Raw genomic sequence first — 22,060 nt, 5'->3', positions numbered from 1 at the left:
TCGGCTGAAGTCTAGAGGTGATCGAGCGTTTGCTCTGGCTGCACCAGAGTTGTGGAACAACCTTCCGATTGGCATCCGGGCGTCTGACTCTATTCAATCTTTTAAATCACGGCTCAAAGCGTATTTGTTTAATCTTGCTTTTTCTACTGGTTAAATGCTGGCCTTGTTTGCAGTGATTTATTCTATTAATTTTCCTATCATGCTTTTATTTGCGCTGTGCATGTCATATCGCCATTGTGTTTTGATGGCATAGTTATATTGTGCTATAGTTATGTGCTATAGTTATACTTTTTTCTATTGGTGGGTTTTTCCTGTGAACATAATTTTACACTTTTATTTTTTGTTTTTATGACTTTGATTATACTTGTGTTAATTTGTTTTATGTTAAGCACTTTGGCATGCCGTTGGTTTTTAAATGTGCTCTATAAATAAAGATTGTTGTTGTTGTTGTTGTTGTTGTTGTTGTAAATTTACAATATGAGATGATTGTAGAGATAATTCTTTGTCAACCATAAGTGCTAATGTGCGCATTTTAAATATCTCCTGCATATTTTGAATCAGCAGTTGTTACACAGGGGTCTCACGATCGACTCCACTCAGTGTATATTTATCAACTTATGGGCCAGACATGGGCTAGACAAATGAAACGGAAAACCACCCTGAAAACATCTTAGTCATCCTCATTAGTCATCCATACATCCCTCCTCCCACCCTCTGCTATTACTCCACATGGAAAGCATATGTCACTCCTACGAATGGAAGTATTTTATTTGCTTGGCAGGCGATCAGTTAGCATAAACATTTTTTTTAATGTTTGCTCAAGTTCTAAAAGCACTGAGTGTGTAACTTGGAGCCAAAGATAAAAAGATAGAAATAAGGTGCATGTGTCTATGATTTTTAATGTTCTTAGTCGCAGCTTCGGCCTGCATTACCATTGTTGTGAGAAATTCCTGGAACACAAAGTGAAAACTGTTCAGGGGTCTTTTCCAAATGTAAACTTGTGAAAAGTTAATTTAATTTTGCTCTTCCCCAAGTCGCTTTTTGTTACTTTTAATCCTACACCTCTATCCTAGTTTATTTTCAGAATTTAAAATGTGAAAGTAATAATCCAGCCAGCTTCAACCTACAGATCAAAACACACATTTGGCATGCCAAACCGATTCCTGGAGGAGTTGAGCTAAGTTGGAAATCTAAGTTAAAGGTGAAACGGTTACTTAAAGACTAGATACACTTGTAGGGCAGAGTGTTGTAAAGCCTGAAGGCAGATTGAATCTTTGAAGACAGTGTATCAGACATTGAAACCTTTAAATGATTGAAGACAGTTCCTCCTCCTCCATGAAGACTGCACGGGTTATAGAAAAGTGCTTTTAATTTTAGACTCCAAAAACATTTGCTGGAGTCAGAAAAAACAAAAAGGCTACCAGCTGAAACTGGCCACAGACATTTTATTCTCTAAGCCTCCCGAATATCTCCCTTAAATCAGGCAAAACTGCAGGAGCTTGCCATTGGCTGCTGCAAGACTCAGCAACTGGGATCTGTGTATCCAGAGCTTAATAACGAAAGTAAATGATACGTTGAGGAAAAGTGTCGCCCGTCAGTCCTGTTATAAAACATCCACAGCATCTTTAGTCAAGTACAGTACTTATGATACTGATCTCACACATTTCATATAAAATAAGAGCTCATAAAATCTTTTGGATTCACTTGCAGTAAGTAAGCGTGCAGGGTTTTTTTGGGGTTTTTTTTATATCGGAGATACATTCATCTTGGCTGCACTGCTAAGCAAGTTAGCCAAGTGTTATGCAGAAAAAAACACAGTGATGTCGGCATTCCATTAATATCTTCCAACAATTCTTTATAAATTCCCACTTTGTTGGCATCGTGCAGTAGGCGCCCATGGTTAAACATATCTAAAACTGTTAACGAGAATTTAGGTCAAGTCTTGTTTTGAGTGTGAAGGGAAGGAAGAGGCGGATTTACAGTTGACTGCAGGCCAATCCCTTCCAACAGCCCACATCTAACACAGTTGTCCAAACTAATCTATCTCTTTATAATCAGCAGTTCCTCTCCACATTTTACTGGATGCCTCTCAATCTGCCAAAAATAAGCGGTTAAATATATGGTGACATGTTAGTTAGTAAATGTCAACTCGTCAAAATTATTTTAATTTAGCATCAGATTTTAACCTGAAGCATTTTAAAGATTCTTTTTGAGTTCATGCAGTCTTATAAAATATGCTTATTATTTATTATATCTGGATTTAGTGGTTTGTGTGTAGGAACTGTACCAAGTAGCATCATATTTGGAAAAAATACATAACAAAAACAAAATAGTTTAACTCTTTAAAGTCGGAACCATGAAACAATTGCCAGAAAAATATTGAAACTTATTGTTTCAAAATGCTGTGTTTATTGAACCTGTAATTAATGTTAATTTGCACTATATTTGCTACATCTGGTGTGTTCTTTAAAAATGTATTATGCAAATCATTTAGCTTTTTCAGGTGCAGAAGTCTCAAAAACTCACAAAAAGGGATACAAATATCATCAAATATGACGCATTTGGCTTTAAAGGGTTAAAGGAATATTCTGTATTGTTTCTATTGAGAATAAGAAGAACAATAACATCATCTCACCTGTAATCTTATTGCCCTATACATTAAATGTAATTATGATTAGGTCTGCGTTTAACTTTTTCAGTCAAAACTGAGATATAGAATTTTAATTCTCACACTTTATAAGATAAAAAGGACTTCATGTTTCTTCTGTTCCCTGTCCAAAGTAAAGAGTGTGTTATCAAGTCTTACATCCAGCTCTCTTCATGAAAGCTGTTCCTCTCAGAAACTAAACAACCATAAACAGTATTTTAAAAACACCTCATGAATTGTTTAATTTACTTGGTACATTTTCATCATGATTTGAATGCTGCAACATATTTTTGCATCAAATGTTTTGACTCATTGGATTGTTACCAAGTTCTAATTTTGTACTTAAAAAAAAAAAAATCCCTGTTTGCAGTGCGACTGCATTTTCTGTACTCTGCCTTCGTGGTCAGGTCACATTTGCTTTGGTGCCTACAGTAGCCTTGGGGCTCTCCCAGATGGCCCATGACAGATGCCCACAATTGCTGTTGCCCTTGGTTGAAGAGCGGTCCCTCCCCCAGATTTAAAAAAAAAAAAAAAAAAAAAAAAGTTATTCCTAAGTTCCCAAACATCACAGTTTTCCCATTTGGCTTACCCTGCTTTTACTCATGATTTACTTCCCATTATATTCTGTCATTTACTGTCTGCTGCCCTTATTTTTATTTAAATAGCTCTGTTTGTTTGACCTCCCATTTAGGGTTTCACATCTCCTCTCCTCTCCTCTCACTGCACCATTCTTTGTCCTTAACTTAATCCCATGTCCTCTGCTGCTTTTTCATAGAATACCTGAATGCATACGAAACATGTCAATGAGATTTTTATATCCATTATTGTCGCTCATGATTATGTACATACCAAAAACATTTTTAACCTTTCATGCAGATGTGGCAATAAATGACCTGATAAATCTCTGCAACAAAGTAATACTAATGCTTTATACACTGGGTTGCATTATATGGTTAAGCTGTAACATTTTGCTTTACATATATATTTCTAGTAAGTTTTTCGTCAGATCCATATACTCAAATGTAGCTCCAAAAGCCGTTAATGGATAAAACAAAATAATACACAAAACAGTGAATACATTTGGGGTCTGAAAGCACCAAAAAGGCAACAATAAAGTAGGAAAATGACTCACAATAGTTTAACACTTTGCCGCTATCAGGAATTTAACTGGTAAAATCATAAAACAAATGTACATCTGCTGGATTACTATTGTTGGGAACAAGCATCCCATTTGTTCTCTTATCCATATTTGGCCAGGAACACATCGTCACTCTATCAATTATGTTTCCTGGAAGTATTACCGGTGTTGACATTAACTCTGTCTAAAATCTAAGATGAACAGACTAAAAGGAGAGAGGAATAAAGGAAAAACTCAGTGGTACCCACAGCCGATTCCTCTCCACTGTCTTTTTTTCAATGAACACCTTGATCTGTTTTCCCTTTACAAGCTCAACTTAGCTTAGGCCTCGGTCACACAGGCCTAGACCCAAGTTGGGGACAGCATGGCAACCTGTGGTCACTAGGAATGTGCAAACCCAACCAGTTTTGATGCCTGGAGATGTGCAATTAGTTGCAAAGATGGTACTACACCAAAACCCTCATTGTCATTGCTTTGTTTGTTAGCAGATTGGCACACTTGCCTGGAGTTTGCATGAAAGATCCTGACTTATCTGCAAACACTTGCCAACTACTGGCTGAGTGTTGACACTTGAAAAGCTGGACAGAAATGTAAAATATTTGCCTTGAAAGTAGAATTTATGCCTTAATGCTGAAACCAACATGCTGCAAAAGGCACAGTTGTTTCTTTACTGGTCATTTGGCCAGTGGTTGCCAAGTGGTTGGCAACTGGCCTCATGGCTCGTGCGACTGGGGCCTAAGACAGCTACTGTCATATCTTTATGACACACCCTCTATAACCTGTAGATCTGTTCAAAGGGCAGATCTGCAGATATCTTGTAGGTGATGGAAGAAAGATGTAGAGTCTACATTTAAGTTAATAGTAAATGTATTGAAAGATACAATAAACTTGTGTACTACCTTGAGGACAAAACACTGTAACTGTGAAATATAGTAGGGCACATGGAAAAGAATACATTTTTCTGTGCTAATTGGGTTCTCTGGCCCGTCACAGTTTCTCCGTATTACAGGAAACACACACGCGCGCACGCGCGCGCGCGCACACACACACACACTGACTGCCTGGCCATGTACTGGTAAGCACTTCAGTTTGAGAGACTCCACCTTGGCGACAGAGATTACATTTTGTCATTCCTGGCTGTGGCCTACCTCAGCAGTATTTGCACAGAGCACAAATGATCTTTGTGTGAATGTGTCAAGGCTGAAGGAAGATTAAGTGCAAGGACGGGGATTTGTTGTAATAGGCATGGGCACTGGGTCCCTCCGATTATGGAAATCTTTAAGAGTTTGTGCCAAGATGTGGATTATATTTACATTGCTTCTGTTTCCCTCCCACAAAGTAAACGTATTTAAGAAAATTGGCAAAATGCTAAAAATTTAAACAGTGCAGTATTCAAAAATTATTAAAGTTTAAAACAGTTACATTTTTATGATGGATATGTTATAAATCAAATAACCAAAAAGTCAGTAATAACAGACTTCCAAATCTTGTTCTACCATACTGAGAACAGGATCTTTGCTTTCCAGTGAGCTACTTTTCTAAAGTTCACAGGTCACAGAAGGACACCTGCTCGCTTGCACGATTCTTTAGTAAAGTGTTGACATAGTGTCTATGTCACTGCATAGACAGTTGCCCACACCTCATCAATCAAATCCGTCGTGTATGGAAGTTAAAACAGGCAGAAGTGTGATATGATTAGGCTGAGCATGTTGAGTGTCCAGCAGTAGTGTGTTTTTATTTTTCTGGTGGGTAAATAATGCACAATTTAGGTGATTGAGAAGCTAAATTGGCTACAGATGAGGATGTGTGTCATCCTTCTGACTGAACAAGTAACCAGTAAATGTAGAGATTGATTACATTACCTATTGCATAACTTCTCACATACCCACAACCACAATTTCACTTTGTAATCCAATACTAAAACCATACCAGATTATCTTAATTTAATGGCTTACGGCACAGAAAAAGCTAAGGAAAAAAAAAGACATTTCCAAGCAACTACAGCTATTTCTTTTCTTCTTTTTTTCACAGTTATGCTCTGGAACCTGTAAGGTTTGTCTTCAACAGCTCCGTGCAAAAGATCCAAGGGTTTTTATATCAGCAGCATTTTTACAGAGAATGTGGATACCATTGCTATATCTGCGACTATTGCAGATATTCAATCCAAACAGATTTTTTTTAAAGAGAGCTGCAAGATCAAGGATTTGCCACAGCTTGTGAGTTACTTTGAATTAGGAGAGGAGACTGAAAACCTGACGACTCTACTTTTGTAGGCCTAGTCATTTATGTTCTTTGTAAATCTGAATGCTTTCTAAGAACGAGCAGTGGGCAGCTCCTATTGTGACGATATAGAAAATGACCTCACAGCTCAGTTGATGTGTGACCCAATAACTATTTCCCTGAAGATTTTGTGGTGTTGATTGTTAGTTTCAAATCTTGTATTTTTGTTTTGTTTTGTTATGTTTGTTTTTTTTTAAGAAAAGTGCTTAAAATAAGGTATGCTTTGGGGCGACCAATACCATATGGTGTGCAGTGTTCCTCAGTCAGATACATATGTAACTCATCCTGTCCAGTTTCAAAATGCCAGAATGGAAATGATAAAAATATTAATCTCGAGGCTTTGAAGCTTTTTTTTTTATACCCCTGTCCTTTATGCCCCAGTTTATCAGTGACTCATTATTTTCACTAACCGTAAACATTTTAGTAAATTTTATGAGTCAGAGTCCACTCAAGGAGAACATTTCAACAGTGGAAAATTAAGTACTGACCCCAGATCTAAACATTTTTTTAGTGTTCTCTAGATGCTACTGCACTATACTGGATGATGTGACCGATTCGTAGATTTCAAGAAACAATAGAGTCACACACAAAGGGTTGTTCATCTGGACGTAGCGTTTTCAGTGGCAGAAATGTTTTGTCACTCATCTAAATAACCCAAAATGTGATGTCCACATAGCTGGACGCCAGGTCCTAGGAGGTTAATATGCAAATTGTCATGACCATTGATCAACAACCACTGATCAAACCCCATTGATCAAAGACCAATGATCAGTGATCACAGAATCACGCCACCAACTCAATACACATTACCAAATATTTATTACATTATTTTTGTAAGTCTGTATCAGTGATGTAAAGGGGTGCATTGATGAGTTGGCAAGGGTATGTCAGAAACAAATTATGATAACTAAAAAACAAAAACAAATGGGGATGCTGTGACAAAGAGATGAAGCAAAGGTACGATTTAAATGGCTCTGGAGAACACTGGCCGGTCTTTTGCATTTCCTACAATTTCCTGTATAGACAGGTAACCACAACACAAAGTACACCCACACACAGCAAACCCTGCAACAAGGCCTGGGATAAAATTTTGTTGATAAAAATAAATGAAGCACAATTTTCAACATTTTCTGCCCAGCATTACTTCTGTTTATATAAAATCATGTTTTGTTTTGTTTTGTTTTTTTTAAAGGAAAAAGCTCATGTGTTTTAAATTCTCCATGAAGGAATATCTCCTGATCTGTTGGCTTTGTTATTAAACCCGTAACAGTGTGCTATGCTGAGATGAAATTTAATATACTACAGTATGTGGATGATAATGCTTTAAAGTTTATACATTTTTGTTGTTGACCATCTTATGAATTTAAGATGTGTTAAATCTTAAATTCATAAGATTTAGATAGTTAGTTGAATTGGCCATGTCTTCAAATGCGGTGCAATACTTGGATAAAGAGATGGCATGCCGGGCTGTCTAGTCACTTGGAGCCTCTGAATACATCAGTGAAGGTGACAGCTGATTGGCTCATATCTCTTCGTGGCAGTGTTTCACTGTGAGAAACACTAGACAGACAACTCTGATTACATTTAACACATAACGTGTGTGTGTGTGTGTGTGTATAATTCTTATCTTGTGGGGACATAAATACATTTATATTTACACTGTGGGGACCCACCTTCCTTGAAGGAAGTCGTCATCAATCATTAAGTTTTTGTGCAGACTTGCAACAAAGGTTAGAATAAGGTAAAAGATGCATTTTGGATTGGTTTTTGGTTAACCTTCTGTAAGTCAGTGTAATGTCCTCTAAAATTATGGCTGAGTGCAAGTTTGTGTGTCTGTGTGCGTGTGTGTGTGCGTGTGTGTGTGTGTGTGCGTGCGTGCGTGTGTGTGTGTGTGTGTGTGTGTGAGTGAGTGAGTATATCCTCAGATACCAGTGGTCTAATTAAAGAGCTGGCATGTCAGAAACCTGCTCTGCCTCTTTGTTTAACACTGAACCTAATCTCGCACCACAGACAGTAGCATGTGGGCGCATGTGTATGTGTGTGTGGTCCTTGCTGTGAGGTGTGAACAAGATCGATGCCAAACACGTACATTTGTTGGGAATCTGGCAAAGCCGCCTTAGAGAAGCATGTGTTTTTATTTGTTTCTATTTAATTCTCTCTGACTTTATAGTTTGACTACGTCTAATGATGCTGTTATATTCATTAATACTTCATACTTCATAAATACTTACCCATCCATCAGTTTTCTTCCCCTTATCCAATTCAGGGTCATGGAGTGGCTAGCACCTATACCAGCTGTCACAGGGCAACAGACAGTGTAAACGCTGGTCCAGGCTTTATTCCATTACTATTATTTCACACTCTATTGATACCCAGAAAAGTAGTTAATGTTATTTTGATATCGCAGCAGAAAATGGTGCTGATAGACTGCTCTCAGTTTCAATCTGGGACTGTGAGGGGAAAAAATGTCATACTGTTAAACATTGTCTAACATAACAGATGAGCAAGACTGATGGCAGTGTATGCTGCTTAGCTTCTGCACTGACATTATGATTTCATTATTACCTGCTGCCCACTACCTTAACCCTTGTGTGGTGTTCGTATTTTTGTTACTCAGCCAGTGTTCATGGGTCTGGTGGACCCGCTAGAGTTTTGGCTTTCCAAATTAACACTATCAAACAATTTTATGTTAAATTACTCAACAGATGTTTACTTCATCCCAATAACAAGACATATGAACAGCAAACATGGTTAATTTTTTCCCTTTACCTTTGTTAGATCACATTTATGAATTAATGTGCTTCTCGTTTTTCTTTTATATAAAATGTTATAAATAAATCAGTTATAATCAAGTGGAGTGAGTGGAAAGACACAACACATTTACACGTGAAAAAATAATTAATTGTTTAATTTTTCTTTTGAAAAAAACTGAACACGGGTCTCACAGACCCGAACACCATACAAGGGTTAATAATAGCATATGGCTAATGTGATTATCAGATAATTGCTAATATATAAATAACTAATAATAATGTTTGTGCAAGTCAGATTACAACGCTTATGATAACCTTTTTAATACTAGCAGAGGTGTGGACTCGAGTCACATGACTTGGACTCGAGTCAGACTCGAGTCATTAATTTTATGACTTTAGACTTGACTTGAAAAAATGTTCTAAGACTTGTGACTTGACTTGGACTTTTACACCAATGACTTGGGACTTGAATTGGACTTGAACCGGTTTACTTGAAAAGACTTGATATTTTACCCCAAATATAAAATTTAACATGCATATTATATAGAGATTGAAAATGTGACGTCATTCACGGGTAGAACCGCAAAGGATTCTGGGAACTCGTGGCAAGCGGTACTAGCGCACGCAGGCTTTCAATTGAAATCAGTCACACAGCGATAAAAAGAAACACAAAAATGTCAAGAAGCTGTTGTATTATTAACTGCAATAGCCGGTCACATGACAGCCACGGGAAGCCGACGGGTAAAGAGATCGGTTGTTATCGGATTACGTCGTTGAAGAGAAATTGTTCGAGCCATGTTTCCGAAGTAACAAAGACGCGACGGATGGCCTGGATTGCAGCCATTCAAAGATCAAATATAACATCCCAGAACACTCCAGCTCACAGGTTAGTCTGCTCCAAGCATTTACACAAAGGTCAGTGTCTTTTAGTAGTTAATACGTCATTTTCATAACATAATTAGTGATATAGGTTACAAGCAAGTCTGGCGCTGAACAGAAATTGTCGCGCTATGCTCCTTTATTTATTGTGCATAAATAGTGAATTGTCCTGACACAATATTGCGTTTCGCTTCTGTTATTATGGTACATTGACAAAAACATATACTTTTATTCACAGGATAAAACAGGTTTTTTGTATCACTAATTGCCCAGTACGATTACAGCATACAATATTGTTGTCACTGCTACATTTCTGTGATGGGTACTGTTAGGTATTTTAGTACCATGGGAGCATTTACTGGATATTGTTTTATAGTGACATTATACAGGAAAACTCTGTCATTCAATAAGGCCCCTTTGTTTTAGTTATTTTTCTCTTTGACCCAAGAATTGATGTGTGAGAATCACAGGCTGGTACAAGGTTGAAATACCACAGAGATCACTCCCTCAGCTACATTAGTTTCTTAATCTTTTAGACGCCTGTTGAAGGCCAAATGGTTTGTTTCAGATTTCACTAATGAAAGAACTCTTCGTTTTGTGCCTTGAAAATATGTCGCTGAGATAATCACAATTGTAGCTGAACTGATACACTACACAAAGGATGCTTCTTCACCCAAGGGCAGGAAGACGCTGCCTTATCTTGGTCTGTACTGGTTTAAACTGATAAATCTGCTGTCTCATGAATTTTACCCTCTATATAAACTGTTGTACTTGTGAATAAAGTTGAGTCACTTTGGGAAGACAATCTAAAGCAGTCTCTGTTTTCTTGTTCTCCCAAGCTGCTCCCGAGCTCGTACTAACACGCTGAATGGCATGCTTGAATATTACTTGAGAATATATTTGACTGTGTTACAGACTAAGGTACATTCTCTGCTGATAGACGTCCACGCCTCGAAGGAAGTCGATCCACGGATTAGGCCCTGGAAACCGTTTCCTTCAGGTACCAGAAATTATTTCCACTACAAATTAATTACCGTTGATCTCAAAGGTCCTATTAATAAACGGTTAAGGAATGTGTATTTATGACGACGATTTGTGAGACTGGTAAACTTATGATACGTACGATGGTCTTTCGTTCTACACGGTGCATTTCAAGGTCCTGCACCCATCCGTCGGTAAACTGTACCTGGGCTTGTTGCAGTGACCGGAAGTTACTAAACTTCATGAGTGTATGCACTCACTCCAAGAACCGTATGATTATAAATATGCATATAAATATGCTACGATGAGATAGCTGACTTCATCTAACTAGCAAATGTTGTCCAGGCTACGTTGGTGATTCAGTTTTTTTTAATATGTATGATATTTTTGTCATGCGATTTTTAAAGCCGGTCCTACAACCGCATCCAAGAATAACATGCAGCTTATCTCAGAACTGTCGGTGAAAATTATTCTTGGAGCTAGGTTTAATTGAGCTGCATTTTAAAGAGGTGCAATTTCACAATTTGTGTATATTTTCTAAGTTCACTATTTTGTCATGTGTTGAGAAAAACACAGATTTTAAAATTACATGGTCTAATATTTACATTTAGCATAACTGCAACATTATTTTTTCGTTTTTTTTTTTTAAAGACTCGAAAGGACTTGAAATTCAAAGTTTCAGACTTGTGACTTGACTCGGACTTTTACACCAGTGACTTGAGACTCGACTCTGACTTGCCTGACATTACTTGAGACTTGACTTGAGACTTGAGGATAAAGACTTGAGACTTACTTGAGACTTGCAAAACAATGACTTGGTCCCACCTCTGAATACTAAAATGTTGAAACGGGAGCTTTACTGACTGCTCATAATTGCTCTTAAGAGTGGAGTGTCAGTCCTTTAGACACTTGGGCAAGTTTGTTATTCTACTGTTCAGCTGCTAGTGTGGGTGCGCGGCTGTGTTTAGCTGCCAGTGAGGGGAGGGGCTGTGTTCAGCTAAAGCTGGGCATACACTGTGCAATTTTCTTATTCAGCTCCTGCTCAAACTGTACGATTGAATCTCAGGGGTGAGAAGTTCATAGGTCACGATCCAGGGTCTCACACTATACAGGCCTCACAAAATTATTATACTGATAATTTTGTGAGGCCACATCGAGCTTGCCAAAGTTCTACAAGTTGTGCCTCCATCGCTTGTGTCCAGATCACACGCTGCACTTCCATGCTACTCCATCTTTCTACTTCCATTTCTGTTTGAGTGTGCGCTTTGTGAGAGGCTGCGTTGACACCCTCACGACGGCCGACAGGATTTCAAACAGGTTTGATTTTCTTGCGACCATACAATTGATGATTGGGAGCTGGTCGTGAAGTGTTAATCGCTTCTCGTTACCCCATGTATACTACACGATGCACGCCATAGATTAAGGCGAAACTTGGGCCGATCCCCAAAACGGTCGCACAACTGAAAAATCTCCTCAAAATGGGCCAAAAATCGCACAGTGTATGCCCAGCTTAACAGAGAGGGGAGGGGCAGTGTACCTGTCTATGTGCAGCAGTACCGTGTGAAGCTGTGGAGGCAAAGATAGCACTGTTGGTATCAATTCAATTTTAAATAAGTATCCAATATTTATTTATTTATTTTTTTGTGCAACCTTATGTTGGACAGACCGCAGTTCTGTTGCATTAGCATTCACATCTATGGCCAATTTAGAATCACCCATTAACCTAAAATTCATGTCTTTGGACTGTGGGAGAACCATAGCTGAGAACCCACATGCACAGGCAACACATGTGAAGACACAGAAACATAGAAAGGTCCCAGTCAGGATTAGAAACCAAAAAACTTTGAAACATTTGTATATTTTGTTAATAATCAGACTTCACATGCGGTACACTAAAATATTTTGTGTTGCATCAAAATTTGGGTGGGAACAACACTGTCAATTACACTTAACCTGAGTCTTAGTAAGTAAGTATCTTCCTGTAAAAATAATAAGTTAAATGTTTGATGATGATTTTTGAAGTCAACAGATTTTATTCAGATGATATATACTGTTTAAATCTGTTCTTATAATTTACTGCGTGTCATCTCCTGCCAAGAGTAGGGAAACGGTATGATGAGGTAACCATTTTTCTGTAAGTTAAACTGAAACCAAAATTTGGAAAAATTTAAATTTTGAATTCATATTACAACCAAAATACTACATTTATATTTTTATCCACACAAAAAAAGTTTATGGCTTCATTTTGGTTGAAGTGCGATAAGAGATCCGTTCCAGTTTTATTACATCATAGTTGTCCCCAGTAGAACATTATATTTTACAGTTTTAATGTTGCGTACAGCAATATGCACGTGCTCATCATCAGTGTCCCAAGTTCCCAGTACCAGCTGAGTCTAAAGGGAAATGTAGAGACTAAAAATATGCATCCTACTAACAGCTCCCACTCACTTACCTAACAGAGTGAATCACTGCATTATATGAGTGGAACATTTGCAAATGACCTTGTCACAGAGATCTGACACATACCACTCATGCTCTGGGATTATGTACGCCAACACAGTTGTGTCTGTATGGCATACATACATACATACATATGGTAAATGGTGTGTACACTTTGCTGGTGTTTCTTTGTGTGCGATGCCCACTGTGTTTTTTCAGTGGTGTGTTTGTGTAACTTCACTGCATTTAAACTTTGAGTCTACCAGGTGAGTCATGTATATCTTTAGACTCCTTTCTTAATAAAGACCTCACTGTCAAGGTTTGTTATATTTTATGATAAATGTATCATTTTATTAACCTTTTTAACTTTTATTCTAATCGCAAACCTTAACTAATTTGTTAGTTGACTTGTAATTGGTTCAGCTTTGACATAAACTGATATACTGACTACAAGTAGTTATAATTTATTAGATCCCTTACTTTACCATCATACTGAGGTCAGTTAGTTCATCCTTCGTCTTCATCTACTTACCATAAACAAAATTTAAAATACCTTTTTTTTTTTTTAACTTACTCTCCCTACCTTGGTCTCAAATCAGTTGGTTAAGATTAGATTGGGGAATTGGTTTAATATATAAAAATAAATACAAATATTGACTTAGAGGGAGGGGTAATCGAGCTAAAACTACTCGCTTCAGGCAGGTGAACTAAGGGACAATGTAAGTAAAATAAGCAGTTTGAACCATCAGTCATTGAAAGGTACTCTATTAGAATCCTACAAAAAAATACACAGAGCTGAAAATCAGCATGATAACTTCCCTTTAGTCTGTCTAGACAGTAAGCAAATCCTGGTCCTCAGCATCATGTCCTTTAATGCACCTTTAATGCCCATAGTACAAAGCAATTACCACACAAGGACCACAATACAGTTAACAGTTTCATTCCTCTATTAAACAGTTAGTATTATATAAATGCAATTCTGAAAAGACTGCACTGGTTCCTGAGTTTAGGTTTTGAGGTTCAGCTTACAAAAAACAGTTGACAGCTTCCTTCCACAGACTTCAACAGCACTGAATTAAAATACTGATCCCACTATTTTGACTCAGTATCTCAGTTTTCTCTTTATCTTTTGGGGCACAAACTGGAACCAGAAGATGGACTTTCAGTGTCAGAGTTGTAAGATGTAAGGGGAAACTGGCTGAAAGTGGTGACCAATCATAAAATTTCCCCATTGTACCAAAGCTGAGGTAATGTTGTTTTGTAATCTGATGTATCCAGATTCAGCACAGTGATCAATAGATTGCATGCAATCAACGGCTCCCCTCTGACTCCAGCTGGATTCTGAGTGTGGGTTACATTTGGTTTCTCACTCCTCGTTCAGAAAGTCCTCTCTAAATCTTTCATCCTCAGTCTCAAAGCTACAGTTTGCTGGAAGGTATGCAAAGATATGGTAGCTCAGTCATCCGTGAGTGTAGCTCACTAGAGCTATCATAGCAAAATAAAATCACTACATATTTCTTTGAGCAAATAAAAACCAGATCTCTGATAATAGATGTGTCTGTGGTTTGCAAGAATAAATAATTGACAGCCTCTCAATGTTGCATTATCCATGCTATTTAAGCATATGTTGCATGAACATTTCTACCAATTTATTTTAATACATTCAACAGGAAAATCCTGCTGCTTTCCAACGCTTTAGTGTTTGTGGTTGCATTTGTTTTTAATTCTTATTTATTTTATTATTACCTCTTGATTCAGTCCAGCTGATACCAATTCCAAACTGGATTCAGATTCATGAAAATCCCATTCCTACCTCCAGCTCTTGGAAAAATTTACTGTGTTGCTCATGCTTTTTCATGTGCTTTTCTGCAGAATGTGGGTTTTTACCAATTTTTTTTTTTTTTTGGCCTTTTCAGCACAAATTACAGCATAATTGACCTGCACTTTGTGTGGAAATGGTTCAAAGTCATATTCACACAGGATGAGCATGGTTGCCTAGCGACACAACTGTAATTGTAGTCCCTCTGTTATTCATTTACTTAATATTTATTCTGAGTGTCAGGACTGAAAAAATGTGTCTGATGGTAGAAGTAAGTTATGAGAAAGCTGTGTAGCTCTGGAGGCTTCACAGGGTACAGTACACACCCCTGAAAATGATTCTCTCATCAGATATATTGTATGTAGTGATTATTAGAAACATCATATTCCGCCACGGTCCAATTTTTCCATTGCAGGCCAAGTGCTTCGTCTGCTGACGTCTGCTTTTGATGTAATGGAACAGTGACAGGTGCTGCAGTGAGAGAAGGCATCTTGGCATCAGTGTCTGGTTTAATGCCATTTTTAAAGAGCATATGCATGCACCAAAACATCCCATTCACAGCTGCCTTGCGTAAAATAGCTAAAGGCCTTTGTCCACCTCTCAACACATCTCGGTTAGGTTGCTTATTCCAAGAAGTTTCCTTGATCGCAGACTAAAAAGAGTGCCCAGAAGTTCAGGAGGATTAGCTGCCTGGAGGGGTGTTGCATTTGTTCTGTCTTAATGTTTAAAGGCCAGTCTAAATAGGGGACTTAGTTCCCTGGAAGATATTCCTATGCCACCTTGTAGTTCTATGCGATTATTATAGATTTAGCTGTATATTGACAGATATGTGGAGGATACAGTCGAGGAATAAAAGCATATCACCACATAGCCTTTATAATGTAATAGATATACAGCATAATTGCAGGGAATTAAGTGCAGCTTTATAGAGAGAATAGCCACGCTATACAGTGACACACTGGGAAAACACGCTGTTATAACACACATGCTGATGATGAACTCTTTTAAAAAAATTAAACATTAGTCAAAATGAAAAATTGTTCTCTGCAAGCTAACTGAAAAGCCCTCATTTGTCAGAGCTCAGTAATAAACATGTTCACCCCTGGTGTGAAACAACGGCACATCATACAGACGGAGAGAGCAGCTTGAGGGAAACAGGCTTAACAGGTTGCCAGTTTTATAGCAGTCTGTCAGCTCGGGATCCACCTGGCCGGAGTTTGTACAAATGCTGCTGTTAGCTTTTAGGCTCTGTGTAACACCCCACAAAGCCCCTTTAACCTTTCAGAAGCACTGATACTATACTATATTTTCCATAAAAAATAAGTCAAATATACTAAAATTGTGTCTTACGTATACTTTTAGCACTCTTTTGGATTTGTCACAAATAAGAGCTTCAAGCAGGGACTTGTAAAGAGCCATTTACATGTCAGGTTGAAATGAATGATCCCTTGTTTATGTAGGCACCCATGTGGAGAACGTTACATTGCAGCTACAAGTGTGTCCCTTGATGGAGTAGTTTATGAACCTGACAGGTCATTTCCATGCAGCTGTCTCAGGCCATAAAACAAAGACACTAAGCATGAGTGTTAGACAAAGGGATGCAGGGGAACTATTTTTTACATGTGGTCTATTGATTGAGTGGTGACAGAAGTCATTAGGTGGAATTCTTTAACAACAGTCAGGCATGACAGCAATGTAGTATTTAATATTTGAGATTATGTTTTTTATCCTTTATTTAAATAAGTTAGCCAAGCAAAGTTGTTCCGGGTGGCCACATCAAGTCAGGGTCAAACGAATAAAACATTCATCCATTAATATTCTTAACTGCTTACTCAGGATGCAGTTGTTGTGGTCAGAGGTTTATATACACCCATGTGTCACCCATTGTCCTGTTGAAACACCCAGCTGTGTTCAAGTTTTAACCATTTAGCTTTTGATTTTAGGTAAATGTGAAGAATGTATTGGTGGTCCTCCTCCTTCATTATTCCATCAGATTTGTGCAGTGTACCAGTGTCATTGGCAGCAAAACAGCCTCAGAGCATGATGGTACCACCACCATGATTGACAACTGGCACACTCTTCTCAGGTTTGAAAGCCTCAGCATTACTCATTCAAACATACCTCATCCCATTGTGGCAACAGCATCTCAATGTTTGTCTCGTCTGACCATAAAACCTTTATCCAAAAGGTATTTGGCTTGTCCATGTGGGCAGCTGCAAATTTCGGTTGAGCTTGAAGGTGTCGATTTTGGAGCAGAGGCTTTTTTTTTTATTGGTCAGCGTCCTCTTGGTCCATGGCAAAGTATAACTCATTTTACTGTGAACAGTAATGCTGGTGTTCCTGCAGTTTCCAGTTTATGACCATCTTGAGCTTTGGTGGTTCCTAGATTGTTTCTGAACATCCTAACCACGTTCCTCTCATCTGAGGGTGACAGTTTGTGTCCTCTTTCATAACTTAGCAAAATGGTGCCACATCCAAATAACTTGTACTTTCATAACATTATTTGAACAGATGTTTAGAAATTGCCCATTAAGCTTCTGGAATGACCTTGCCAAAGCCCTCACCTCAGCCCTTTTGAAATCTCTGGACTATTGGTCCTTGCCAGAAAACCAGCCGATTTAAATGAACTTGTGACAAGAACAGTCGTCTAATATTCAGCTATAATTGTGCCAGAAAGTTGATGGTGTCTACCAAGAAGGGACATGTAACCAATTATTAGTTTGGATGTATATATGTGAGCCTGTATATGTACGTTTGTGGATCTGAAAAAAATGAAGACGCAGATGGTGAAGCAGGTGATGAATGATAAATGGAAAAACAACTCTCAGTATTGAGAAAGCTAAAATGAGCTAAAAATCAGGAGAATACAGGCTAAGAGAAAATACAATAGCCTGGGTTACCAACAGTTACTTCATTTATTTCCCTCTTTCAGAGTATTGGTTAGAACACAAAAATGAAGGCCCTTTTTTTTTTTTTTTTTTTAACCTCAGGGACATTTGAGGTCCTAATAACTTCAAACTGCAGCTTGCAGCTATTTAGCATCAACTTAAGAGTATAAAATGGCTTTTATGATCAGCCATGACATTAAAACCACTGACAGGTGAGATGGATAATGTTGAACATCTCATTATAATGCAGTGTTCCCGCCAATGAGGATGGTGCTCCCTTCTATGCGTCAAAAAGTACTTGGGAGTTGTTCAGGGAACAAAGTGCACAAACCACTGACCTGACCTCCAAACTTCCCAGACTCCAACCTGACCAAGCAGCCATGAGATCTGACCCCACATTTCACAGAGACCACTGGAAACCCTCTGGACCTGCTGCCAATATCCTGGTGCCAGACACCACAGGACACCCCCAGAGGCCCTGTATCCACGCCCTGGCAGGTCCGATACACCCCCAGAGGTCCTGTATCCACGCCCTGGCAGGTCCGATAGCCGTTTTATTATTTCGTTTTTAATGGTGTGGCTGATCGGTGTGTATTCTTGGCTTCTATTAAATCCTCATCCTGGAACAACAACCAAGCAAGCTGATGAGTGCTGGTATGTAAAGAGCTGTTGGGGGAGATAGTTTACACTGCTAAAAGGATAACAGATACTATGATCATAGATAAAAGGACTAAGTTTCGGGTGCTTAAACTCCTCTCAGGGTACAGTGATACTCTAAGATGATGCTATTGGCTCCCTGGGACTTATCAGTAGCTTCTAGAGTACTACCGGAAAGTCAGCCCCAAGTGTCCAAGTGCTTAAAAATATGTTAAGAAGCCTAATAAATATGGCTATTTATTGCTATGCCAGAATGGGAAAGAAATTTCTTTATGATTTCTATTTATAATGTTACGTTGACTTTTATCATCACACCTCCCACTCATTTAAATCTGTTCTTAAATCACAGGGTCTCAGCCATAGTGTGGATTTTTAAGTAAATGTCAACATAACTTAGTAATAGACATAATACATATAATCTATGTAGTGGATCCAAATGAACATCTACAGGACAGTGAACTTTGCATCCTTTTTACAGCTCCATCATGAAAGGGCAGGAAATCCAACACGTTTTATTTGGCTCAGAAGTTTTAATCTTTTAGCAGTAGTGGAGTTTTGCTAAATCACATCATAGCACATCATAAATGTCTTTTATTATTTTTAGAGTAAATATTATGGAAAGTGATGTGATGCAATGTTGTTTAGTGCTCTGACATTAATTAATGTTGTAATGTCATAGAAATGTATGCAACAATCGTATCCCTGTTGAAGGGACGCTATTCTGTTTTCTATGCTAAGACCAACTATTACAGTCTTTATTAATTCACTAATCAGATAAGAATTTGTAAAAGTAGTCTGCTGAGTTTGTAAACTTTCTATAAAATAGGTTTTAAATCAGTTGTCCCAATTGTTTGTTCTTTCATGAATCATAAAGGACTTAGAGTGAGTGAAAGGTGATTCAATTGTAGAATGAATCATTTATACGTGATGTTGTAATAATAGCTACCACATGTATCTAATCAGGCCCACAGGTGTAACAACTCTATGACAGAACCCGAGGCAGATATTTCGGGTTTACCATCTAAGATTCTGTCTTTGTCTCTCTGTAACACAGAGACAAGTGGAACAGATAATATCATATAACAATAATCAATACCAATATAATCATCCCAGCTTTTGACCAGAACTACAGACAATAACTGCAGTCAGAGGTTGGGGGAAGAGACATATTTATTTGACCTTATGCTATAAACACTCGTTTTCATCTTTAGCTAGCATAACTACCACAAGCCCAAAACAGATTAATCCTTGTTAAAGGAGCCCGCTAACCACAGGTGCTCACAGATTGACTGGATGAAACTGTATAAAAAACAAAACAAAAAACCCAACCACACTGTTGAATGAACAATTTACAGAATTCTTCATCTAACACTCATTTCCAACTGACCAGCTTCTAGATGTGTCACATACACATATATATGGCAGTAGTCATATTTACAGTATAGAAGCTGTAACAGTGTTTCAGTACTTTACAAAAACTTGCACATACTACTACTACGTCATCTTTCGTGCACTTGGCAAAGTCACTGTCCTTTCTCTCCTTGCTATGTTTGCTAAAAACTAATTTAAAATGCTCATTTACCGATACTCTCTGATAAACTGTTGCACTGTTGACCGTCAGAAAGTACAAGTAATGTATGGAAACATGCCTTTTTCAATCACAACTTTCCAAGAGGTGCCTTTTCTTGCACCAATTTTTGCACTTAACACTCAGTTCATAAGGAAAATAAAGCTGGACTTCTAGGATTTAATGTAGCACATCAGACGTACATTCTGTATGAGGGGTCATCTGATGCTCTGGGATTTTGTCCCAACTGTCCCATTCCAAGTTACATCTTTGATGGGGCTTAACCACATCGCCAGAAATTAGTATTTTATGGTAAATAGCAGCTCAAAGTTTTTATGTTGGGTTGCCACTTTCAGCTGCAGGTGCCACAGCTTGTGCTGTGGAGCACTGGTCACTTCAGCCATTTGGTCCCCAGTAGAAGACTGGGCTGTTTGTAGCTGCCATCTCTGGTGCCAGACAGGCAGAGCAGCCCAAACTCAAGTGCCAGCAGGAACCAGCAGCTGCTGGCCGGCAGGCAACCTGTTCAAAGTTGTTTGTTTTAATGGGGCTGTTGGTGCTAAGTCCAGCTGACCACATCAAGTTGAGTAAGAGGAACTGCTAATGTAGTTCCAGGGTCCTGGAGGGTAAAAACACAGACTAGTGGCATCAGTGTACACTATTAGACATTAGCAAACATGAGCATCTGAGCCATGCTTGACTTGTGTCAGTACTTTAAACCAGCAGTTTGAATAGCATTCCCATTCAGCTTTTTGGTAAATGACCCTCTAGGGGACTGTAATTTATGAATCTTTTGTATGACCTTTTGTATATATTAGGAAGGAGTATGAAAAATGTTAGAGTTCACTTTAAATGTTGTTTGTTTTTAGACAACTCATTTATCATTACTGACACTAAGTGTACCATTGTAAATGTGCTGTGGTTAGCTCAGCAGCCTAAAGAAGTAGCAAAGTGACTTCTGGCGCTTGCGTTTTGCTTTTAATTCCTGTATTTGACAAAACAAAACCATTAAAGTGACTTAGCTGGTGCAGCCCTCCCCCGGACTGACCGCGTCAAATGTCGTCATGTCAGTACTGACTTTCAAGGTGAAACTAACATCTGAGCGCTTATCCAGCAGCACTCAGAACAGTAGAGACATATTGTACCTCAGACACGCAGAGAACAGCAACTATGTACCTGAGGTTAGGTGAAAGCAAACAAGTACTACATCATGACATTTTTAACGTGATGCATTTAGTGTTATAAACAAATAGAAATTTAAAAAAGCTGAATAATTAAATAAAATCTATATGTAGAGTTTCCATTTTATAAATCACTTTTTGGGGGGAAGAGTCATTCTAGTGTCTCACTTTGCACAGTTCAATTTTAGTCCCCACCTAAATTTCTGGATCTAAAATTAAAGGACTGAAAGTGGGAAATTTAAATATTTGGCTGTGCCAATTATGCAGGGTGGGTTTTTTTAGTTTTTAGTTTTTTTTTCCCAGAACAAGCTTTTTTCTTTGTTTATCTTTATGTCCATTATTTGCATCTCTGTATTTTATGGCTTTTTAGCCCATCAAGCAGCAGCAGGAGGTCTGATTGGCCTGCTGCTTTTTGGCAGGAGTCTGGTCCTGTCAGCACACTGGTGAATTATTATTCAAACTGCTCTAAAATGCTATGAAGGGGTTGTTCTCAGTCCCTCTGTTTTAATTTATGCACATACCTTTTTCAATTTGAAATGTCCTTCTGTCTTTTGCAGGCGAGTAAAGTAAAACCAGAGTAAAACACAATTACTGGACAATTCAGCAAAGCCAGGACTTGTTTTGAAATACATAGTTTAACACTTAAAATATGAAACCAACAAGAATAAGAATAATCATTATCATGTTTTCTTTTGCATGAATTTTTTTGTTCTTTATTATTAAAAAATATTACCTCTGTATTGTTTATGCTATGATCTTTTTTTTCTTTTTCTTTTTTTGGAAGTAATCCAAGTGCTGTGGTTAGTTGAGCTCAAAGAAGTAGTAAACTGACTT

General features: G+C 38.1%; 1 protein-coding gene across 8 annotated transcripts in view; it reads left to right on the top strand.

Moving 5' to 3' along the window:
* Positions 1-22,060, top strand: part of LOC308390957 (zinc finger protein 385B-like) — an 87,272-nt gene that overhangs the window by 15,207 nt on the left and 50,005 nt on the right. The window contains exons 2-4 of one of the 8 annotated variants that reach the window (XM_080873346.1): positions 9,148-9,180; positions 9,636-9,704; positions 10,613-10,697. The exons of 2 other annotated variants lie outside the window; for them this stretch is intronic. Coding sequence is in view for 1 of the 6 variants with exons in the window: in XM_080873337.1 (XP_080729463.1) it covers positions 10,638-10,697 (60 nt within the window). In the remaining 5 variants the exon portion in view is untranslated. Of the gene's footprint in view, positions 1-9,147; positions 9,705-10,612; positions 10,698-18,243; positions 18,365-22,060 lie in introns of those variants that run through there. 5 more of the 8 variants (XM_080873338.1, XM_080873341.1, XM_080873337.1 and 2 more) reach the window with 5 other exon arrangements.

Source organism: Rhamphochromis sp. 'chilingali', assembly GCF_963969265.1.
Source record: "Rhamphochromis sp. 'chilingali' genome assembly, chromosome: 22".
Classification (NCBI taxonomy): domain Eukaryota; kingdom Metazoa; phylum Chordata; class Actinopteri; order Cichliformes; family Cichlidae; genus Rhamphochromis; species Rhamphochromis sp. 'chilingali'.
This window is presented reverse-complemented; position numbering and strand designations above follow the sequence as displayed.